Source organism: Penicillium psychrofluorescens (genome assembly GCF_964197705.1).
Source record: "Penicillium psychrofluorescens genome assembly, chromosome: 6".
Taxonomy (NCBI): Eukaryota; Fungi; Ascomycota; class Eurotiomycetes; order Eurotiales; family Aspergillaceae; genus Penicillium; species Penicillium psychrofluorescens.
The window spans coordinates 460,057-476,833 of record NC_133444.1 but is presented as its reverse complement, the minus strand read 5'-3'; the positions used below and the strand labels follow the sequence as shown (position 1 = coordinate 476,833).

Genomic DNA, 16,777 nt, shown 5'->3' with positions numbered 1-16,777 from the left:
CTCCTTCATGATGCCATCCTGGACGCACCTTGTTCGTTTCATCGCTGTCGAGGACAGCCAGGTCCACCTTGGCCAATTGGTTGACCCCAAACGCGATGTTGGTCGTGACAGTGTCAATGGCGTTGAGATTGCTGTCTACGTGATTGAGGGTACGATGTTTGACGGCCGCGTTACGAAGGAAGTCATGCACGTCAAGCAGGTAGGCACCCAGCAATCTTGTCTTTGAGACATTACATACTGAGGCATACTCTAGCTACTGTCCCCGGTCTCAAGAGAGGAATGCAATTATATCCGCTGCCTGGGCCTGAATTACATGGACCACGCAAATGTACCGCACCTGATACTCATACGCAATGACATCCAAAGAAGCTCACAAATATCCAGGAAGCCAACATGGCTCTTCCCAAGGCCCCGATTTTGTTCACGAAGCCACGGACTGCTCTAGCAGGACCCTATCCGGCTGCGATCAATATCCCTAAATGTGCTCAGGATGGAACGAGCGACTATGAAGCCGAGTTGTGTCTCGTCATCGGCAAGAGCGGTCGCGATATTCCCGAGGAAGAAGCCCTTGACTACGTTCTTGGATACACGGCCTCGAATGATGTCTCCGCGCGGACGATGCAGATGCTTACCACGCAGTGGTCCTTCTCCAAAGGTCTTGATGGAAGCTGTCCGCTCGGTTCGTGTCCCTCCCCGAGGATCTAAAAGAGTATGCACTAACCCGAGATTTCTTCAAGGCCCTGTCCTCGTTGCTTCCTCTGTGATTCAAGATCCCCAAACTTTGTCGATCAAGGCCATTCATAACGGAGCAACCGTGCAGGATGGCCACACAAAGGATATGATCTTCAACATCAAGAAACAGATCTCTTACCTCTCCCAGGGTACGACGTTGGAGGCGGGCACTATCTTCCTGACGGGCACACCGGCTGGTATCGGCTATTTCCGTGATCCCAGAGTGGTCCTAAAGGATGGTGATGAGATCTCGGTGGAGATTGATCAGATCGGAACACTGGTCAACAAGGTTCGGTATGAGAGTCGCTGAATTTGCGTTGAAGTGATAGACGCGGAGGATTATTCTGCTCGTCCAATGTGAGAGCACAGGTAGAATTTTGGGCGATAGAATTGAAAGTGGCTTATATTCGGAATTTAAGTATCGAGTAGCTGTAGATTCGTATTGATCATCCTAGACCAAAGGCAGAAAAGAGGCACTTCATTAGGCACTTTTCATCTCTTTGACCAATGCAAATTCCCAAGTGAATATATCAATCTACCATAAAAAGCAAGACATGAAATTGATGGGTGTATCATCCAAACCACCCGCTATTAAAAAAAAAAAGTTCGCGATGGCATTCTAAGTGTCAATGATTTACCAATACAATTCCCTACTGCAAGAACCAAGCAGGCACCTCGGGCCCCCAGACAGCCAACGACTCATCGCCTGCAGGACCATATCCAATAGGCGTTTTATGGTTTACAAGATCGCCATCCGCATAATGCTCGATCATGTTGCCGGTGGTATCCCACCAATAGTCAAAAATTTGAGAGCCCAGGATATGACGACCAACGCCCCAAACAGACTGATACTTCTTTTGGGCAAGCCACTGGTGACCCAGTGCCTGCGTGTCAAAATCGTGCACTTCGAATGAGCAGTGATGGACATGCGAGGTGGCATTTGTGGTCATGAAGAAACTGTGATGATCCACGAAGTCCTCGCCGCGGTCGATGTGTGCAAAGAGCGCGACATTCCGCTTCTTGCCTTCTTCTTCCACGTAAAGGAAATCTGTAGGGATGAGGTTGAACGTGGATGTATAGAATTCAACAAGCGTATCAAACTGTTGCGTGCAGATACCATAGTGGCCGAGCTGGGATGGAATTAGTTTTTATTTCAAGTCATTTGCGAAACCACATACCTTGTGCACAGCAGCTGGCCCAGGCTCGAATCGTTGGAATCGCCGCGCACGAGGCTTCTCATTTTCGTAGTTTATAACGATCTTCTCGGGAAACTCGCCCTTTGAGGCTGGACTCTGTCCGAACATCAGGTTCATGGGAAATCCCTCCGGGTCGGTCAGGGAGACCATAAACCCGCCTCCGGGGGCATCGGCAAGTTCCTGAATTGAGCTGGCGGTATCAAGCTGAGCAGCCCTGATACAATGTCAGAGTTAGATTAACATTAAGAAGAATGACAGCCCTACTTCTCTAGATCTTGATAGGTCTCCACAGCAAAGGTACCACCAAGGAACTTCTTCGGCCCTTTTTGAACGTAGTACACGTACTGGTCGTCCCCATAGCCTCGATACCAGATCTGGTCCTCGGTACGCTTGGTCACGACCATACCAAAGTCTAGATGCTTGGATTAGCTTATGAAAATCAGAAAAGTGAAGAACTTACCCAGTAGAAAGGTGTTAATCTGATCTAGATCAGGGTGCTGATATCGCATATGTGCCAGTTTTACCAGACGAATCTGATCTTCTTTCTTGATTTTGCATCTTTGACGCCATGTCTCGATGCTCTCTTGCTCGCTGCCTATAGCATCGATATCAGGAATGGAGGCACCGTGGTTTGCCGAAGTAATCGCTGCTTGTGTCTGTGGGGAAGCTATTAGCCATGTTCATGAGACTAATATGGGAGCAAGTCATTTTACCATCTTGGACTTTGCTGTAACGCTTCTGGGCAGTCCTGCTAGCAGCAAATCGACCACATTTATCGCAGCTGATTATTTGACCCCATCCTTGTCCCCACATTCCCCTCCAGCCGGAAGTCCCGCAGACTTGCGTCCCGCAGCCCGAGTGGATCGTCGTGGGGAAGTAAGCTCCCCACAACAATTGTGGAGGGACTCGAACAACCAAGAAAAAGCCAACGACAAAACGGAATTGTTCTGAATAGGCGTTTACGAGCGCGTTTTGAATCTGTACACCTTTCATCATGGCCGATCTCAACTGTGAGACCACCGACGTGGTGATATGCGGCTGTGGACCCACGGGGGCCATGCTGTCTGCGTATTTGGGTCAGATGGGAATCCGCAATATAGTGTTGGAGAAAGGGGAAAAGATTACAACTGATCCGAGAGGCATCGCGCTGGATGAAGATGGGATTCGTCTGTTGCAGGGAATAGGGCTGTACCCGTCTGTCTATAAAGAGATTGGAACCTGTGAGTGTCATTTCGGAGAAAGACATCTATCAAACGCACTTATTTAATCACTATTAGGTATGCACACTTTCAAGTTCATTGGAGGTACAGATCCCGTTCTGGATAAGAGAGCGTTTATGGAAATGGATTACGGGACAGTAAGAGACGAAGCCTTAGACTACAATTCCGGTCTGACCTCTTATGAATAGACAGAAGGTGGAACAGGACATGTAGGATTTATCTGCCACAACCAGCCTGCACTGGAGAAGAATCTACGGCAAGCAATGACCTCGTCTGCATTCTGTGAGCTACGTTCTGGCTGCGCGGTGACTAGCCTATCAGAAGACGAAGATGGTGTAATATGCCAGTATCGCGATCCCCAAGGAACGGAGCACCACATTCGTTCACGATTTTTTGTTGGTGCCGATGGAAAGACCGGGTTCACAAGAAAACAATATCTTGAGACGCGAGGGATAACCATGGACCAGGCTCACAGGTAGAAGTCCTGTCTCCTTGTGCTAGCTTCATACTAAGAATGCAACAGCGCCTTCTATGAAGAGACATGGGTAGCTCTTAACTGGAAGATCAATCTCCCCAACGAGAAAACCCACCCTGGTTTTCCGCTTTGGAAGATGGGATACACACCCGAGCAGGTCTACGAGCTATTTTTTCCACTGAATTTCCGGTTTATCTGCAATCCCAACAGACCCTCTGTTTGTGGACGCTTTGGTCTGCCGGCTGATAGGCTGTGGCGCTTTGAGTTTGTGGTTTTGAAAGACGAGGATGGCGACAAAATGGCTGAACCCGAGATGATGAAGAAGATTGTCTTTCCCTATATCACACATTCGGGAAGTCGATATGGGTAAGTTTTTCAGCCTCTCTTGTACATTAAAACAGTTACTAACTCCTGTAAGACTTTCACACGATATCGCTTATCCAGAAGACTGTATCACGATCCTTCGATGCCGTCCATTCCGGTTCTCAGCTCGCAGCTGCAACAGATGGTCTAACGGTCGTGTCATTCTATGTGGCGATTCCGCACACGTGTTTCCTCCCTGTAATCGACCACAAAAACATCTCCAAGTGCTCCAAGTGACTAACTACTCCAATATAGTCGGCGGTCAAGGCATCGCCTCCGGCTTCCGTGATGCCGCCTCCTTAGCCTGGCGCCTCGCTCTCCTATGTCGTGACACCCCTCCATCCAAGAGTCTACTTTCTCACGAAAAGGTCTTGGAAGCATGGTACATGGAGCGCAAGCAACAGCTGGAACAGTCCCTAGCAACCACGATCGAAAACGGACGGTTCGTAACAGAAGGCGACCCCGTGAAAATCTTCCTGCGCAATCTATACCTGTGGCTTGTGCAACTAGTCCCCAGCTGGAGACATGATCTCCGACTTGGTCGGCGGAAGGAGGGTTTGGTACGGTATAAGCATTCTGATGGAATGCCGTTTCTGCCCGAGTTCAATGGGGGCTTGTCTCTTCCGCAGGTTTATTGCACTGCTGTCAATAAAGCAGATGCTGAGATCCGGTTCACGGATGATGTGATCTTTGCAGCGCATAAAAAATGCCTTTTTCAGCTTCTTGTCTATGTGAAAACACTAGATGAAGTGGCGGATGCGAAACGAGTCATTTCTGACATCGATGATATATCCCATAGCGAGATTCGGGCTTCTGAAGTGACAGTCCTGGTCGAGGATCTCTCCTCTACCTCCCCGGAGATGGATGATGATGTGTTTCGACTTGCTACTGCTGACGAGTTTGCGCAGTCCTTGCTATGCGAGGGACGGCCAGCGCCGCAGTACTACGACCCCTATTCCCTTGGAAAGGAACTAACTGGGACACGCTTTATTATTGTGCGTCCTGATCGGTTTATTTTCGCTGCCTGTAATAGCAGAGAAGATCTAAGGCAATTGGCCAGCCGTGTGGTCTCGTTTCTCCAGGGATAAGAGACGAACGGCGAGCTTTTGTGTCGACTAGGGGTATATCTTAGAATCGAATTGCAGTACCTAAATTAAAGCTCCATGAGCGTCCAGCTCCGTATGCCCCTGCAGCACGAAAACTATCTGCTCAGCGAATTTCCTAGATAGTCCCCAATGGCCAATCCTTCGCAACAGATCAACCAACCCACAAAGCGTGCTAGATTCCTGCGTCTTGGGCTTGGTAGATTTATAGCCATTGGCCTCGAAAAGAAGGGTCTGACTATTAACGTTCAGTCGGACCAGCTCCGGAAAATCCATACTGGGCGTTGCTGATGTGCCCGTATGTTGTTCATCAACGCCAAACTCCGAGTATGCGTACCACACTGTCGCTGCGCGGTACAGAGCTCGTGGTACGTGGACAGCTGGCTCCATCCCCAAGGACATGCTCTGGAGCTTCCGCAGGATCAGTGCCCCATGAAGTGCGCAGCGATGGCCTTCATTCGATGAAGCCCATTTGTAAACATAATCCCGATGGGGCACTGATTCATCGTATCCATCGCGGCCCATCACAAGCTCCAGTCGATTAAAGTCGACGAAGAGAGACATGAATGTTGAATGCCATAATACCTCTAGACAGAAAGGGTCGGTGCCGCTCTGTGTCTTGGATTTGAGATGTTGGTCAAAGAATTGAATCAATTGTTTTTCGAATTGATGACGGGTTTTGGCGGTCCAAGCAGCCGCAGAAGTTCGCTTTTCCATTATCGAAGCAACTATGCCTTGCAGCCTAGTGTACTGCCGGAATCTGCTCGATGATCCCAGGTCGAGCCCCGAGCGAGGCTGCTCTGGTGATTGGTCTGATGTCTCTGTTAGAGGGATATCGAGGCGTGCGACGGACTGCTCGCTGTTCATTGTAGCTTTCCATTGTGCGGCAGTGGGAGCAACCCAGAGCTCCTTGCTTGCAGTCAGAGGAAGCGTTGATTCAGCATGTTGCATGAACGGATGTGTCATGAAAAGTTCTGAAATCTCAGAGTCAAGGATATAAAGGCCCGCGGCAACCCGAATCTGCTCCTCGGCATGTGTCCAGGATTTCCAAACGTCTTCCACTGTATGTGTGAGAGAGTTTGCTTGCAGTTGGTCTGTCGCCTGGTGGACTTGAAACATCTTGTGTCGCCGTGCCCAAGTAACCACCGTCCCATGGAAGGTTTGCACGATGAGCAAGTTTCTCGGCTTGCCTGACAGCAATCCAAACGTTTGCCCAATCAAGGCTGCTTGGGTCATTGCGAGGGCCTCGCCCCTCCCCCTTGACAGGTATTTCTCCCATGATGCTAGGATGGCCTTGTTGAGCCTTTCAAATATCCTCGAGCCTTGGGCAACGGCATAGTTGGAACCAACGAAAAGACTCCCCACTGAGCATATGGATAGAAGCAGAAGCGAGCTTTTTGCTGAAGGGCGGAATGTTGGAGCATGTACTACTGGGAAGATGGGGTTGAATCTGGTAAAGTACATTTGAATACAGAGGTTTTGTTATCGGTGAGCGGTGAAAAGCGAAAATCAAGCGTTGGTACTCACCAAAAAGTCCGTGGACGGCAAAGATTCCGTTGGAACGCGTTGCTGAAGCCGCTGAGATAATTTTTCTCGATACCGCTCGTCTACCTCTGTTTGTTCAGGAATCGCGTCTGGAGTGATATATCCCGGATCATGCGTCCCGATGAATGTAAACCACCTCTGACGAACCTGATCTTCTTTACGATCCATTATTGGTTCATCTGGCGGTTGAACGGCAAAGACAAGAGGATCAACCTCGTTCCGGGTATTGAGAGGCGCAAAATAAGACATGGTATTCTCCATAACCGAGGAATTCAACGCATTCAAGTCGAAATCCTCGTCGGCCAGCCATGTCGGCACCTGAGAGTCCATATTAAGGTTCCATTGCATGCCGGAATCCTCCTGAAACATGCCATCAAGAGCACCAAAAGAAGCAGCCTGGGAATTAACATGCTCATGGCTGCCGAAGCTTGGTGACTGAACGATGGTTTCCAGCCAACCGGGTAGACGGGGCTGGGCGAGGGTGCTGTCACTGCGGGGCACGGCACGGTGCTGAGTTGGCGAGAACAGACTGGAGGTTGCTTCATTTGCAGGAATGCCAAAGGATGATGTTGCCCCCGGCAAGTGTGGGAGAGAATCACCCCCCGCACTATGAGAAACCAACGGGATATTTAGGGCGGAACGATCAGGGCCGGTAGGCGTCTCTGACGAGATACTGGCAGATCGATGCGACCTAGCATGTCGCAGCAGAGAGTCATGACGACTAAAAGACTTCCCACACGTCGCACAGCCGAAGGGCTTTTCCTTCGTGTGCGAGCGGATGTGGCGGGCCAGATGTTCCTCTTTGAAGAACGACTGTGAGCACCAGGGGCAGATTCGCTGCCGCTTGACCCGACTCCGTGTCTGGGGCATGATTGGAGCGGATTATCCCTATCTGAACATCGTTGATCTTGGGGTTTGTTGGGGTCGAGGTGTGCCGATGCAGTGTCTGCGGGACCTTTTTCACCGACCGCGGTTCCGGTGAATGCGTAACCTTGAGGTTTCAACTGACCCAAGACACCGCCGACAGTTTTCGAGGATAGCTGTTTGAGGACTGCGCACTTGTCTAAAGAAACCTTGAATGGAATTAAGCTGTCTTCGCCCATTATTCATTCGTTCTACTCCAATCTCCAACGTCTCCACAGGTATTAGTTAGTGCGGGGGCATTCATGATCGAATGGACTTTCGACCGCTGACCCCCGCCCATGACTCTGCTTGTTCTCTTATCAATTACTTCTTTCCAGCAATTATCCTATAAAGGCACCATGGCGCGCGCTCCCTTGTTGCGCACGGCTTTAATAGCCAGATCGTTTACCGTGAAACCACACTTATTCACCACCTCCCGGCCCTTTTCCGGATCACAATCTAAGACCATGTTGACCACGCAACTATCCGAGGCCCAGGTGACAGCCCTGAGGGTCAGCCAGGAGCGTCTAGCGAAAGACTTGCACCACTCATGCCAATGGGGCTATGGGATCCGGTGGGGAGAGTAAGTTTCTCTATCATCACAATCCCGTATATCCGCATGAAAGTCTAACGACGGGTATAGTGGGCCGACGGACACTGGCATGCAGCGCCTGGCCCTATCGGAAGAAGACAAGAGTGCTCGTGATTGGTTTATTCAGACTATGAAAGACCTCAAATGTAATATCACGGTCGATGAGATGGGAAATATCTTTGCGATTCGTCCTGGCCGCAGAAAGGACGTGCCTGCCACCTTCATTGGTAGTCACCTTGATACACAGCCTACCGGGGGGAGATACGATGGGATCTTAGGTGTTTTGTCTGGAGTGGAAGCGCTCAAGACCATGGACGAGATGGGTCTGGAGACGGAGGGTGGAGTCGGAGTCGTGAACTGGACGAAGTATGATCCCTAGCCTTTTCTCCCCACCTCGGCCATATAGTTAGAGACTTATCTCTTTCACAGCGAGGAGGGTGCCCGGTTTCCAATGAGCATGGTCTCATCAGGAGTATGGGCCGAATGCATTCCACTTTCTCGAGCGCACAACCTCAAGGAGGTGCCGACAGTAGCATCACTGCCAACAGCAGGGTCCGCGCCGGAGACGATGAAAACTGCTCTGCAGAAGATTGACTATCTGGGAAGCACTAAATGCTCATACAAGCAGATACCGATAGCTGCCCATTTCGAGCTGCATATCGAGCAAGGCCCACACTTGGTTTCTGCTGGCCAGCGTGTTGGCGTCGTGACAGCCGTGCAGGCATACCGGTGGTTCCGAGTTAATGTGATCGGTCGGGACACACATACGGGGACAACAGCCTTCGAGCACCGAGCGGACGCCCTGTACGCTTTCGCGAAGATGATGGTGCGCGCGCGCGAGGTCGCTGCCGCGAAAGGCTGTCTGGCTAGCGTCGGTATCGTTGAAGCTAAACCTGGCAGTGTCAACACCGTCCCGGGGCTGGTCAGTTTTAGTCTCGACATCCGCGGGCCGGAGACGGAGCTGGTCGCCGAGGTTGAGAAGGAGCTGCGCGCGGAATTCGATGCCATTGCTGCCGCCGAGGGCGCCGGGATTGGCAAACCCTGTCGCGTCGAGTGGACGCTGGATTTTGACTCGCCCGCTGTCAAGTTCCACCCGGACTGCATTGACTGTGTACAGCAGTCGGCTCTAGCAGTTGTCGCAGATGCGGACACTGCTGACCCCAAGTCTCTGGTGCGGCCCATGATGAGTGGCGCCGGTCATGATAGTGTCTTCACGTCCAAGCGTGTCCCGACCAGTATGATCTTTGTCCCGTGCAAGGACGGACTGAGCCACCATCCAGAGGAGTTCTGCTCCGCAGACGATTGTGCCACTGGAGCCTCGGTCATTTTGCAGGCTGTGGTTCGGTATGATCGGAAGAGATTTGCTTAGTTAGTGTAGAGCTCACCTTGAGTTCTCTTGGCCAGAGACGGAGTTCATCAAGTGAAACAATGTACATATCAAGATAGAGAATTGCACCGAATCATGAAATTGCCATTAGAACTAGCTACAGCATAAAACCAGTGGCATCATATCTAATTTTTTTTTGCTTCCCCGTATCCTTCCCAGAAACAAAAGGATCCATTCAGTGAATCCATTTCAGATCCCCGTTTCCCGAGGACCCTACTCCGGACCGCACCTCAGTAGAGAACCCCCAGGACGACCGAGCAGAGGATGACAGGACACCAAGGTGACTACCCTTAGGAGGGGGGAGCGCCACGGCCACGGCCGAAGCCACCACGGAAAGAAGGAGCGAACTCGCCGGGGGCACCGCCCTCCTTTCCACCCTCCTCGCGGCGGCGGTAACCACCCTCACGGCCACCCTCACGGGGAGCACGGGGACGACGCTCACGGTCATCACCGCCGCTCATCATGCCGCGCGGGGGAGCGTGCGAGCGCTGCTGCTTTATGTGGGTGGCGGGGACAACCTCGGCGGGGAGGTGCAGCCACTCGCGGAGGTAGTCGAGACCCTCGGGAGTCAGGGTGTAGTAGTAGTACTGCCACGAGAACTGGGTCTTGACGAAACCGCGCGAGTTCAGGGACTGAAGAGCCTTGATGACCTGTTTGCAGGGCAATTAGCAAATTGGAGGTTATTGGTCGGATTGCTGTCAGGACGCACATAGAGGTTCTTGGTGTCGATGTCACCGTGCTTGGGAAGGTTGAAGTCCTTCTTGGCCACGAGCACACCCTCACGGAAGAGGTACTCGTGGATCTTCTTGCGGTCGGCCTTGGGGATAAGCCTGGCGGTGGGTTAGCTGATCGTTCCTGAGAAGCAAAAGAGTCACATACATTGTCGCGAGTTCCTGGCGCAATTCGTGGAATCGCTTTGACAATAGAAATGGATGGGTGATTTAAGAGATGAGCAAAGTGGAGCAGGGCAAAAGTGCGTCGTGCGATTCGGTGGCATTCAGGGCTGCTGCCCTAATAGGGCGCTAGACCGATTTGGGTGATGGTCAGGTGACTCGCTGAGTCATGGCCGATTGTGACTATCGCCGTCGGACTGGACTTCATCCATGTTGGTTATCCCAATACCCCAACCTATCCGCTACAGCTTGACTCAACTGTCTGTCACTATGGCATCCGTCAATATCCTCCTCTCGTCCTTCCCCGGACTGTCGCTTCCGTCGACTCTCTCCTTTGCTCTGCCCTCGACATCGACCGTCGCCGACCTGACAGAACGAGTCGCCTCATACCTCCCATCCGCCTCTCTACTGCACTCTCTCACCCTGACTACGACCAACAACCAAAAACTCATCCCCTCATCTCAAAGCATCCAGTCCCTCCTGTCGACCCACAATGGCGACTCGACCACAACATCTACACTCCTCCCGCTCCGACTCACTGTCCCCCTGCGCGGCGGCAAAGGTGGATTCGGGTCGCAGCTGCGCGCAGCCGGTGGCCGCATGTCCAGCAAACGCAAGCGCAACCAAGGTGACACCAACAGCTCCAGTCGCAACCTCGACGGCCGACGCCTGCGCACCGTCAACGAAGCCAAAGCGCTGGCGGAGTACCTCGCCGTCAAGCCCGAGATGGACAAGAAGGAGAAAGAGGAACGCCGGCGCAGATGGGAGGCTGTGGTGGAGATGGCGGAGAAGCGTCAGGACGAGTTAAAGAATGGCGGTGGCAAACATAAGATTGACGGGCAGTGGATGGATGATAAAGAGGAGATGAATGAGAAGGCCCGGGAAGCAGTTATGCAGGCGATGCAGGATGGGGCCTGGACGGATAGCCTGCGGGATGCGATTCTGGGCGGATCGAGCACCAGTGCTAGTGAGGGCAGTGAGCGGGCGACCTCATCCAGCTCAGAGGAGGAGGAGGATGAGGATGGCGACGACACCGCAGCCAATCACGGTGCGGGCCCCTCTGCGCTCGCTCCCAAGACGGCCCCGAGGAAGTTCATTGGGTTCGATGATGACGATGAGTTTATGAGTGACTCCGAAGACGAGGACGAGGCCGATGCATCCGCCGACAAGGGCAAGGGCAAGGCGCGTGCTTGAGCTTTCACACCAAAAATTGCGGGTTACGATCTACGACGGCGTTCTATTCGGCAGGAGGGGGTTTCAGCGTGGTTGTTCTGTAAATTAAGTGCGCATCCATATTAACTATCTTCTCGCGGTCAAATAATATCACGCGACAATCATATTGCCCTGTGGCGTCAGCCGTAGATAACATCTCCCCACTCGGCTTATTTTGCCTTGCCCCAGGATGTTGCCAACAGAGGATCGGGAGGGCCGGAATACCTAGAAGAATGGGCCCACGATAAGCTCTCACGTGCCATCCACCACGAGTCAGACATCGTTAGGCGTGCGGAAAAACACAAGGGGTCAATGAGATCTCAGGGGTCCAGTCCTTCTATGCCGCCTATAACCGAGTCCCTGATTCGTGGTGGCTCTGAGGAGGATTAGCCAACTAAGTTTAACGCATGTGCTCTTATCTCCCTCGGAAGCACGTAATAAATACACGGGAACGATCCTCTCAGCCGTGCAGGGTCCGCTCTAATTATAAAGAGGGGACCAAAAGATCGAGCGCTTTTTGACTCGGCGGGTTGGCGTCTCAAGAGATTTCTGGAATCGAAGGATCTGTGCAAAGGATCTGTCGTGATAGCAGGGGTGTAGATAGCCCGCCACTCCCTCAGAGGAGCCCTCGGGTCCACGAGCCTCGCACCAAAGGAAACGTCCCGATAATGAACCAGTACGGGGCCGAACTACCCAACCAAGCCGGGAAAGAGCGCCCCGGTCTCGTTGTGATTGGTGCTGCTATCTAGATTATACTTTGGCTGAGGTCTTATCTGCCCCGGACGCTCTGGTCGCATCCAGTGGCCGCGTCCGAGCCCAGTCCCAGCCACGGTGGATTGGGTGTGAGAGAGAATTGAGGGTGCCCCGGTCGTATCGCTGGCCTTGGTATGATACCTGGGCAACCCCTGTGGCACTGGGTGGCGAAGTATATAGGGTTCATGTCTCCCGAAAGAACAGAGGCCGATCTCTCATCCCCGTTTGTACCCATCTTCTGTCGAACCCGGTATCCATCCGGAACAACATGACGGTTTCTGAGCAAGACATGGAGAAGAAGGCAGAGCTGGCGGTCGAGCCGGCCTCCGAGGGCAGTGTGCCGCCTCACGATGACTTGGAGCAGGGTGACATCAACCCCCTGAAGCGGAACCTCGAGGGTCGCCATATGCAAATGATTGCCATCGGTGTGTACCTCTTACCTGTCCGGAGATGCAAGGCAAGACTGACAAACCTCCCCGAATAGGCGGTGCCATTGGCGCTGGTCTGTTTGTCGGCACTGGAAATGCGCTGCAAGAGGGAGGACCGGGTTCCCTGGTATGTGGACCAGACGAATTGGCCGAGTCAGGAAAAAGGCTGACCGAAAGTTCCAGCTCCTCTGCTATCTGATTGTCGGCGCTATGCTCTTGTTGACCGTCCAAGCGCTTGGAGAGTTGGCTGTTCTCTACCCAGTCAATGGAGCCTTCTTCACTTACTGTGTCCGGTTCATCAATCCATCATGGTTAGTCTTGCGTCGAACTGAAAGAAAAAGAGAGAGAAAAAAAGAAAAAGGCCGGCGCTAACAGCATCACAAACAGGGGATTCGCCGTCGGCTGGGATTATGCGATCAGCTGGCTTGTCATTTTGCCCTTTGAGCTTACAGCGGCCGGTATCACCATAAGGTTCTGGCGAGAGGATCTGAATGTCGGGATCTGGATCGCAGTATTCCTGGTGGTTCTGAGCGCAATCCAAATCTTTGGTGTCCGAGGATATGGTGAAGGTAGGAGAAGCCCCTCCAGTCCTGGCGGGCCATTGCTGACCAAATCCTAGTTGAATTCATCCTTGGAATGATCAAGGTCACTGCACTGATTGGGTTCATCATCTTGGGGATCGTGATCGACTGTGGTGGTGCACCAAAGGGTGGATACATTGGAGCTCACTATTGGCACGTCCCCGGTGCTTTCACGGACTTCAAGGGGTTCTGCTCGGTCTTCGTCACAGCTGCCTTTGCTTTCAGCGGGACTGAGCTGACTGGTCTGGCCGCGGCGGAGGCTGCAAACCCTGCCAAGTCCCTCCCAAAAGCGACGAAGCAAGTATTCTGGCGGATCATGCTCTTCTACGTTCTGGGAACATTCATAGTCGGTCTGATCGTGCCGTACGATGCTAATTACCTTCTTGGATCAACGGGCGCCAACACCAAGGCTTCGCCCTTCGTTGTCGCAATCCAGAATGCCGGTATTAAGGGTCTGCCATCGGTCATGAACGCGGTGATCACTCTTTCGGTGATCAGCGTGGCCAACTCCGCGACATTTGGATCTAGCCGGACCATCCAGGCCCTGGCTGAACGAGGCATGGCTCCCAAACTCTTTGCGAAAGTCGACAAGGCTGGTCGGCCTGTCTGGTGCCTTGCACTGCAGATTGCCTTCGGGTTCCTGGCCTTCATCAATGAGGCGTCTGACACGGGTGGCGTTATTTTCGACTGGCTGCTGGCACTTTCTGGTATCTCTGACTTCTTCGTCTGGGGAAGCATCTGCTTCGCTCACATTCAATTCCGCAGGGCCTGGGCGCACAACGGGCGCGATGTCAAAGAGCTCGCCTTTGCTGCCCCGTTCGGTGTCATTGGTAGCTGGATCGGCGTGGGGCTCAATGTGCTGTGTCTGGTCGCCGAATTCTATGTGTCGGTTGCATCCTTGAGCGCGGAGACGTTCTTTCAGAACTATCTTGCCCTGCCTCTGATCATTCTCCTCTTCGTGATCTGGCAGGTCTATACACGAATCAACAAGGACCCCGCACTCGATCGTGGAGGCTGGTTTATAAAGGTGCAAGACATGGATGTCCTCAGCCATATTCGCGACAGTGCTTTGGACTCGGATATGCCACCGAAGGTCGAATATCCGACCTGGGGTGCATATTTCAAAGCGGCGCCCATGAGAGTTGTCCGGTCTATATTCTGATCAGAGAGTGTAAGCCGGTTTACGAGCATGTAGTGTTAGTGGGTGTTGGTCAAAGGTGTCCAATAGTAAATGCAGAAAATATATTCAATGCAATGTGTTGTTGCTGATGTGAACTTGTTGTCCGCAAAAGTGTAGATCGGCTACGGTAGCCCGCGCAGACCAGCCACGCTATCGATAAACAACTTTCTTATCGTACGAAAAAACAGAGCTTCTTCTTGCATCGCCCGACAATGTTCAGCTCCCGGGCTGCCGTACGAAGGGCCCTTCGATGTGATGTTTGGCGATCAAGTCCAAGGATCTTGCGCCCATCGTCAGCATCTCTACTGAATGTCGCGCCGCCGATTGCTCGAAATGGAAACGGTCCACACTTCCTCCACAGATCGCACCGCAACTTCACCACGACCCCTTTTCGGCAAGAACAGATCTCCGAAAGACAAATCCGTGCAACAGAAGTCCTGCCTGTCTGCTGCCCTGGGTGCGGCGCGTTCTCCCAGACCGTATGGCCGGATGAGCCGGGATACTACAATCCGAGCAGAAAGCAGACGCGGAAGTTGTTAGCCGCTCAAAACCGTTCCCTCGACGGTCAAGATGCGGAAGCCGTCCCGGCGGAATATGTTTCACCAGAAGCCGAGACCAGCGGGGAGCAAGCAGCCCCCGCTCCAAATCATGGTAGGACATCGGCGTCTACTCTCAGGCTCGATTCGACGCTAATAACAAAAAAAAGAGGAGATTTTAGTGAACGAAACCGATAATCTGAACGAGATAGATACGTTAAAACGGACTACCTACATCTGTGACCGGTGCCATGACCTTCTGCATCACAACAAGGCGGTCATTACGCCCAAGCCATCGATCTTGGCTATTCGAGAGTTCCTGGACGAGTCGCCATATAAGCATAACCGCATCTACCACATTCTGGATGCCGCCGACTTTCCCATGTCTCTCGTGCCCCGGATCCATCGGGCACTGGCGGCCCAGGAACAGCGCGGTCTGAACCGACGAGCGTCGACCGAAAAGTACATTCGAGGCAGAAAACTCCCAACGATCTCATTTATCATTACACGTTCGGATCTTTTGGCTGCCAAAAAAGAGCAAGTGGATTCGAAGATGCAGTATGTTCGCTCAGTGCTTCGCTCGGCTCTGGGTCGGGCGGCAAAGGACGTGCGTTTGGGTAACGTGCATATGATTAGTGCGCACCGAGGCTGGTGGACTAAAGAGGTCAAAGAGGAAATCCGCGAGCATGGCGGAGGAGTTTGGGTGGTTGGAAAGGCCAATGTTGGGAAGAGCAGCTTTATTGAAGCTTGTTACCCGAAGGATTCGAAGAGTCTTGCGAATATGGATGATTGGATAGAGCATCGCCGAGAGGAGGGGGTCTCAAATCAACTCGACTCCGATAGTCTTTTGCCTCCTGTCCCGGCCGAAGATCAGTATCCGGTCCTTCCAGTGGTGTCTTCCCTACCTGGGACTACCGTTTCCCCTATTCGCATTCCGTTCGGTCGAGGCAGAGGAGAAATGATCGACTTGCCTGGCCTGGAGCGTGGTGAATTGGAAGACCACGTTCGTGACGAACATAAGCGTGACTTGATCATGACGAAACGCGTCAAGCCCGAGCGTTGCACAATCAAGCCTGGTCAATCTCTTCTCCTTGGTGGTGGTCTTGTGCGCCTCACCACGGTCAATCCAGAAGACACCATGCTGGCAGCTTGTTTTGTGCCCATTGAATCGCACATTACCAAGACAGACAAGGCAATTGAGATGCAGACCGAGCAGCGCGCCTATCCGGGAACAGTGCTCATGAAAGAAGGCACCGGATCCTCGATAACCTCGGCTGGAATCTTTGATCTGGAGTGGGATATCACAAATTCAAATCTACCCACCACGCTCGCAAAAGCCGTGAAAGACAGAGGTGTCAGTCCAGGCCGCTTGCCGTACCGCGTGATGTCAGCCGATTTCCTCATTGAGGGGTGCGGCTGGATTGAAGTCAGTGTGCAGATTCGCGCAAAGCCCGGCCCAGAGAACGACTCGCAGCCTTTTCCCCAGGTGGAGGTCTTCAGTCCCAACGGGCAGAACATTGGAATTCGGCCGCCTATGGAATGTTGGGACTTCATTGCCGAGAAGCACAAGACAGAGAGGCGCAAGAGACCGCGACTTGTGCGTCGACCTAGCGGAACTCGTTAGACGTCATCCTTTGATTGTCTCTGTATTTTTACCCCGGATGTACATTATACTTTC

General features: G+C 52.6%; 9 protein-coding genes across 9 annotated transcripts; 5 read left to right on the top strand and 4 right to left on the bottom strand.

The window, feature by feature from the left end:
- Window positions 1-10: 10 nt before the first annotated feature.
- Window positions 11-1,042, top strand: PFLUO_LOCUS8692 (uncharacterized protein; the record flags this gene model as incomplete). The annotated part of the gene is made up of 4 exons (XM_073786446.1): window positions 11-199; window positions 254-328; window positions 385-679; window positions 738-1,042. 4 exons carry the CDS (start codon window positions 11-13, stop codon window positions 1,040-1,042), a joined length of 864 nt encoding a protein of 287 aa, XP_073642700.1.
- A 340-nt stretch (window positions 1,043-1,382) lies between these two features.
- On the bottom strand, window positions 1,383-2,644 carry PFLUO_LOCUS8691 (uncharacterized protein; the record flags this gene model as incomplete). The annotated part of the gene is made up of 5 exons (XM_073786445.1): window positions 1,383-1,862; window positions 1,911-2,142; window positions 2,193-2,340; window positions 2,389-2,584; window positions 2,642-2,644. 5 exons carry the CDS (start codon window positions 2,642-2,644, stop codon window positions 1,383-1,385), a joined length of 1,059 nt encoding a protein of 352 aa, XP_073642699.1.
- A 1,341-nt stretch (window positions 2,645-3,985) lies between these two features.
- Window positions 3,986-5,074, top strand: PFLUO_LOCUS8690 (uncharacterized protein; the record flags this gene model as incomplete). Its single annotated transcript, XM_073786442.1, has 2 exons — window positions 3,986-3,989; window positions 4,242-5,074. The coding sequence occupies 2 exons, from the start codon at window positions 3,986-3,988 to the stop codon at window positions 5,072-5,074; spliced, it is 837 nt and encodes a 278-aa protein (XP_073642698.1).
- Window positions 5,075-5,134: 60 nt separating this feature from the next.
- Window positions 5,135-6,325, bottom strand: PFLUO_LOCUS8689 (uncharacterized protein; the record flags this gene model as incomplete). Its single annotated transcript, XM_073786441.1, has 1 exon — window positions 5,135-6,325. The coding sequence occupies one exon, from the start codon at window positions 6,323-6,325 to the stop codon at window positions 5,135-5,137; it is 1,191 nt and encodes a 396-aa protein (XP_073642697.1).
- Window positions 6,326-6,598: 273 nt separating this feature from the next.
- On the bottom strand, window positions 6,599-7,504 carry PFLUO_LOCUS8688 (uncharacterized protein; the record flags this gene model as incomplete). The annotated part of the gene is made up of 1 exon (XM_073786440.1): window positions 6,599-7,504. One exon carries the CDS (start codon window positions 7,502-7,504, stop codon window positions 6,599-6,601), a length of 906 nt encoding a protein of 301 aa, XP_073642696.1.
- A 392-nt stretch (window positions 7,505-7,896) lies between these two features.
- PFLUO_LOCUS8687 (uncharacterized protein) lies at window positions 7,897-9,498 on the top strand (the record flags this gene model as incomplete). Its single annotated transcript, XM_073786439.1, has 3 exons — window positions 7,897-8,120; window positions 8,181-8,495; window positions 8,559-9,498. 3 exons carry the CDS (start codon window positions 7,897-7,899, stop codon window positions 9,496-9,498), a joined length of 1,479 nt encoding a protein of 492 aa, XP_073642695.1.
- A 308-nt stretch (window positions 9,499-9,806) lies between these two features.
- Window positions 9,807-10,621, bottom strand: PFLUO_LOCUS8686 (uncharacterized protein; the record flags this gene model as incomplete). The annotated part of the gene is made up of 3 exons (XM_073786438.1): window positions 9,807-10,166; window positions 10,226-10,346; window positions 10,608-10,621. 3 exons carry the CDS (start codon window positions 10,619-10,621, stop codon window positions 9,807-9,809), a joined length of 495 nt encoding a protein of 164 aa, XP_073642694.1.
- Window positions 10,622-10,679: 58 nt separating this feature from the next.
- Window positions 10,680-11,603, top strand: PFLUO_LOCUS8685 (uncharacterized protein; the record flags this gene model as incomplete). Its single annotated transcript, XM_073786437.1, has 1 exon — window positions 10,680-11,603. The coding sequence occupies one exon, from the start codon at window positions 10,680-10,682 to the stop codon at window positions 11,601-11,603; it is 924 nt and encodes a 307-aa protein (XP_073642693.1).
- Window positions 11,604-12,642: 1,039 nt separating this feature from the next.
- PFLUO_LOCUS8684 (uncharacterized protein) lies at window positions 12,643-16,723 on the top strand (the record flags this gene model as incomplete). Its single annotated transcript, XM_073786436.1, has 7 exons — window positions 12,643-12,799; window positions 12,859-12,929; window positions 12,986-13,113; window positions 13,190-13,371; window positions 13,422-14,532; window positions 14,925-15,214; window positions 15,270-16,723. 7 exons carry the CDS (start codon window positions 12,643-12,645, stop codon window positions 16,721-16,723), a joined length of 3,393 nt encoding a protein of 1,130 aa, XP_073642692.1.
- Between the last annotated feature and the right edge of the window lie 54 nt (window positions 16,724-16,777).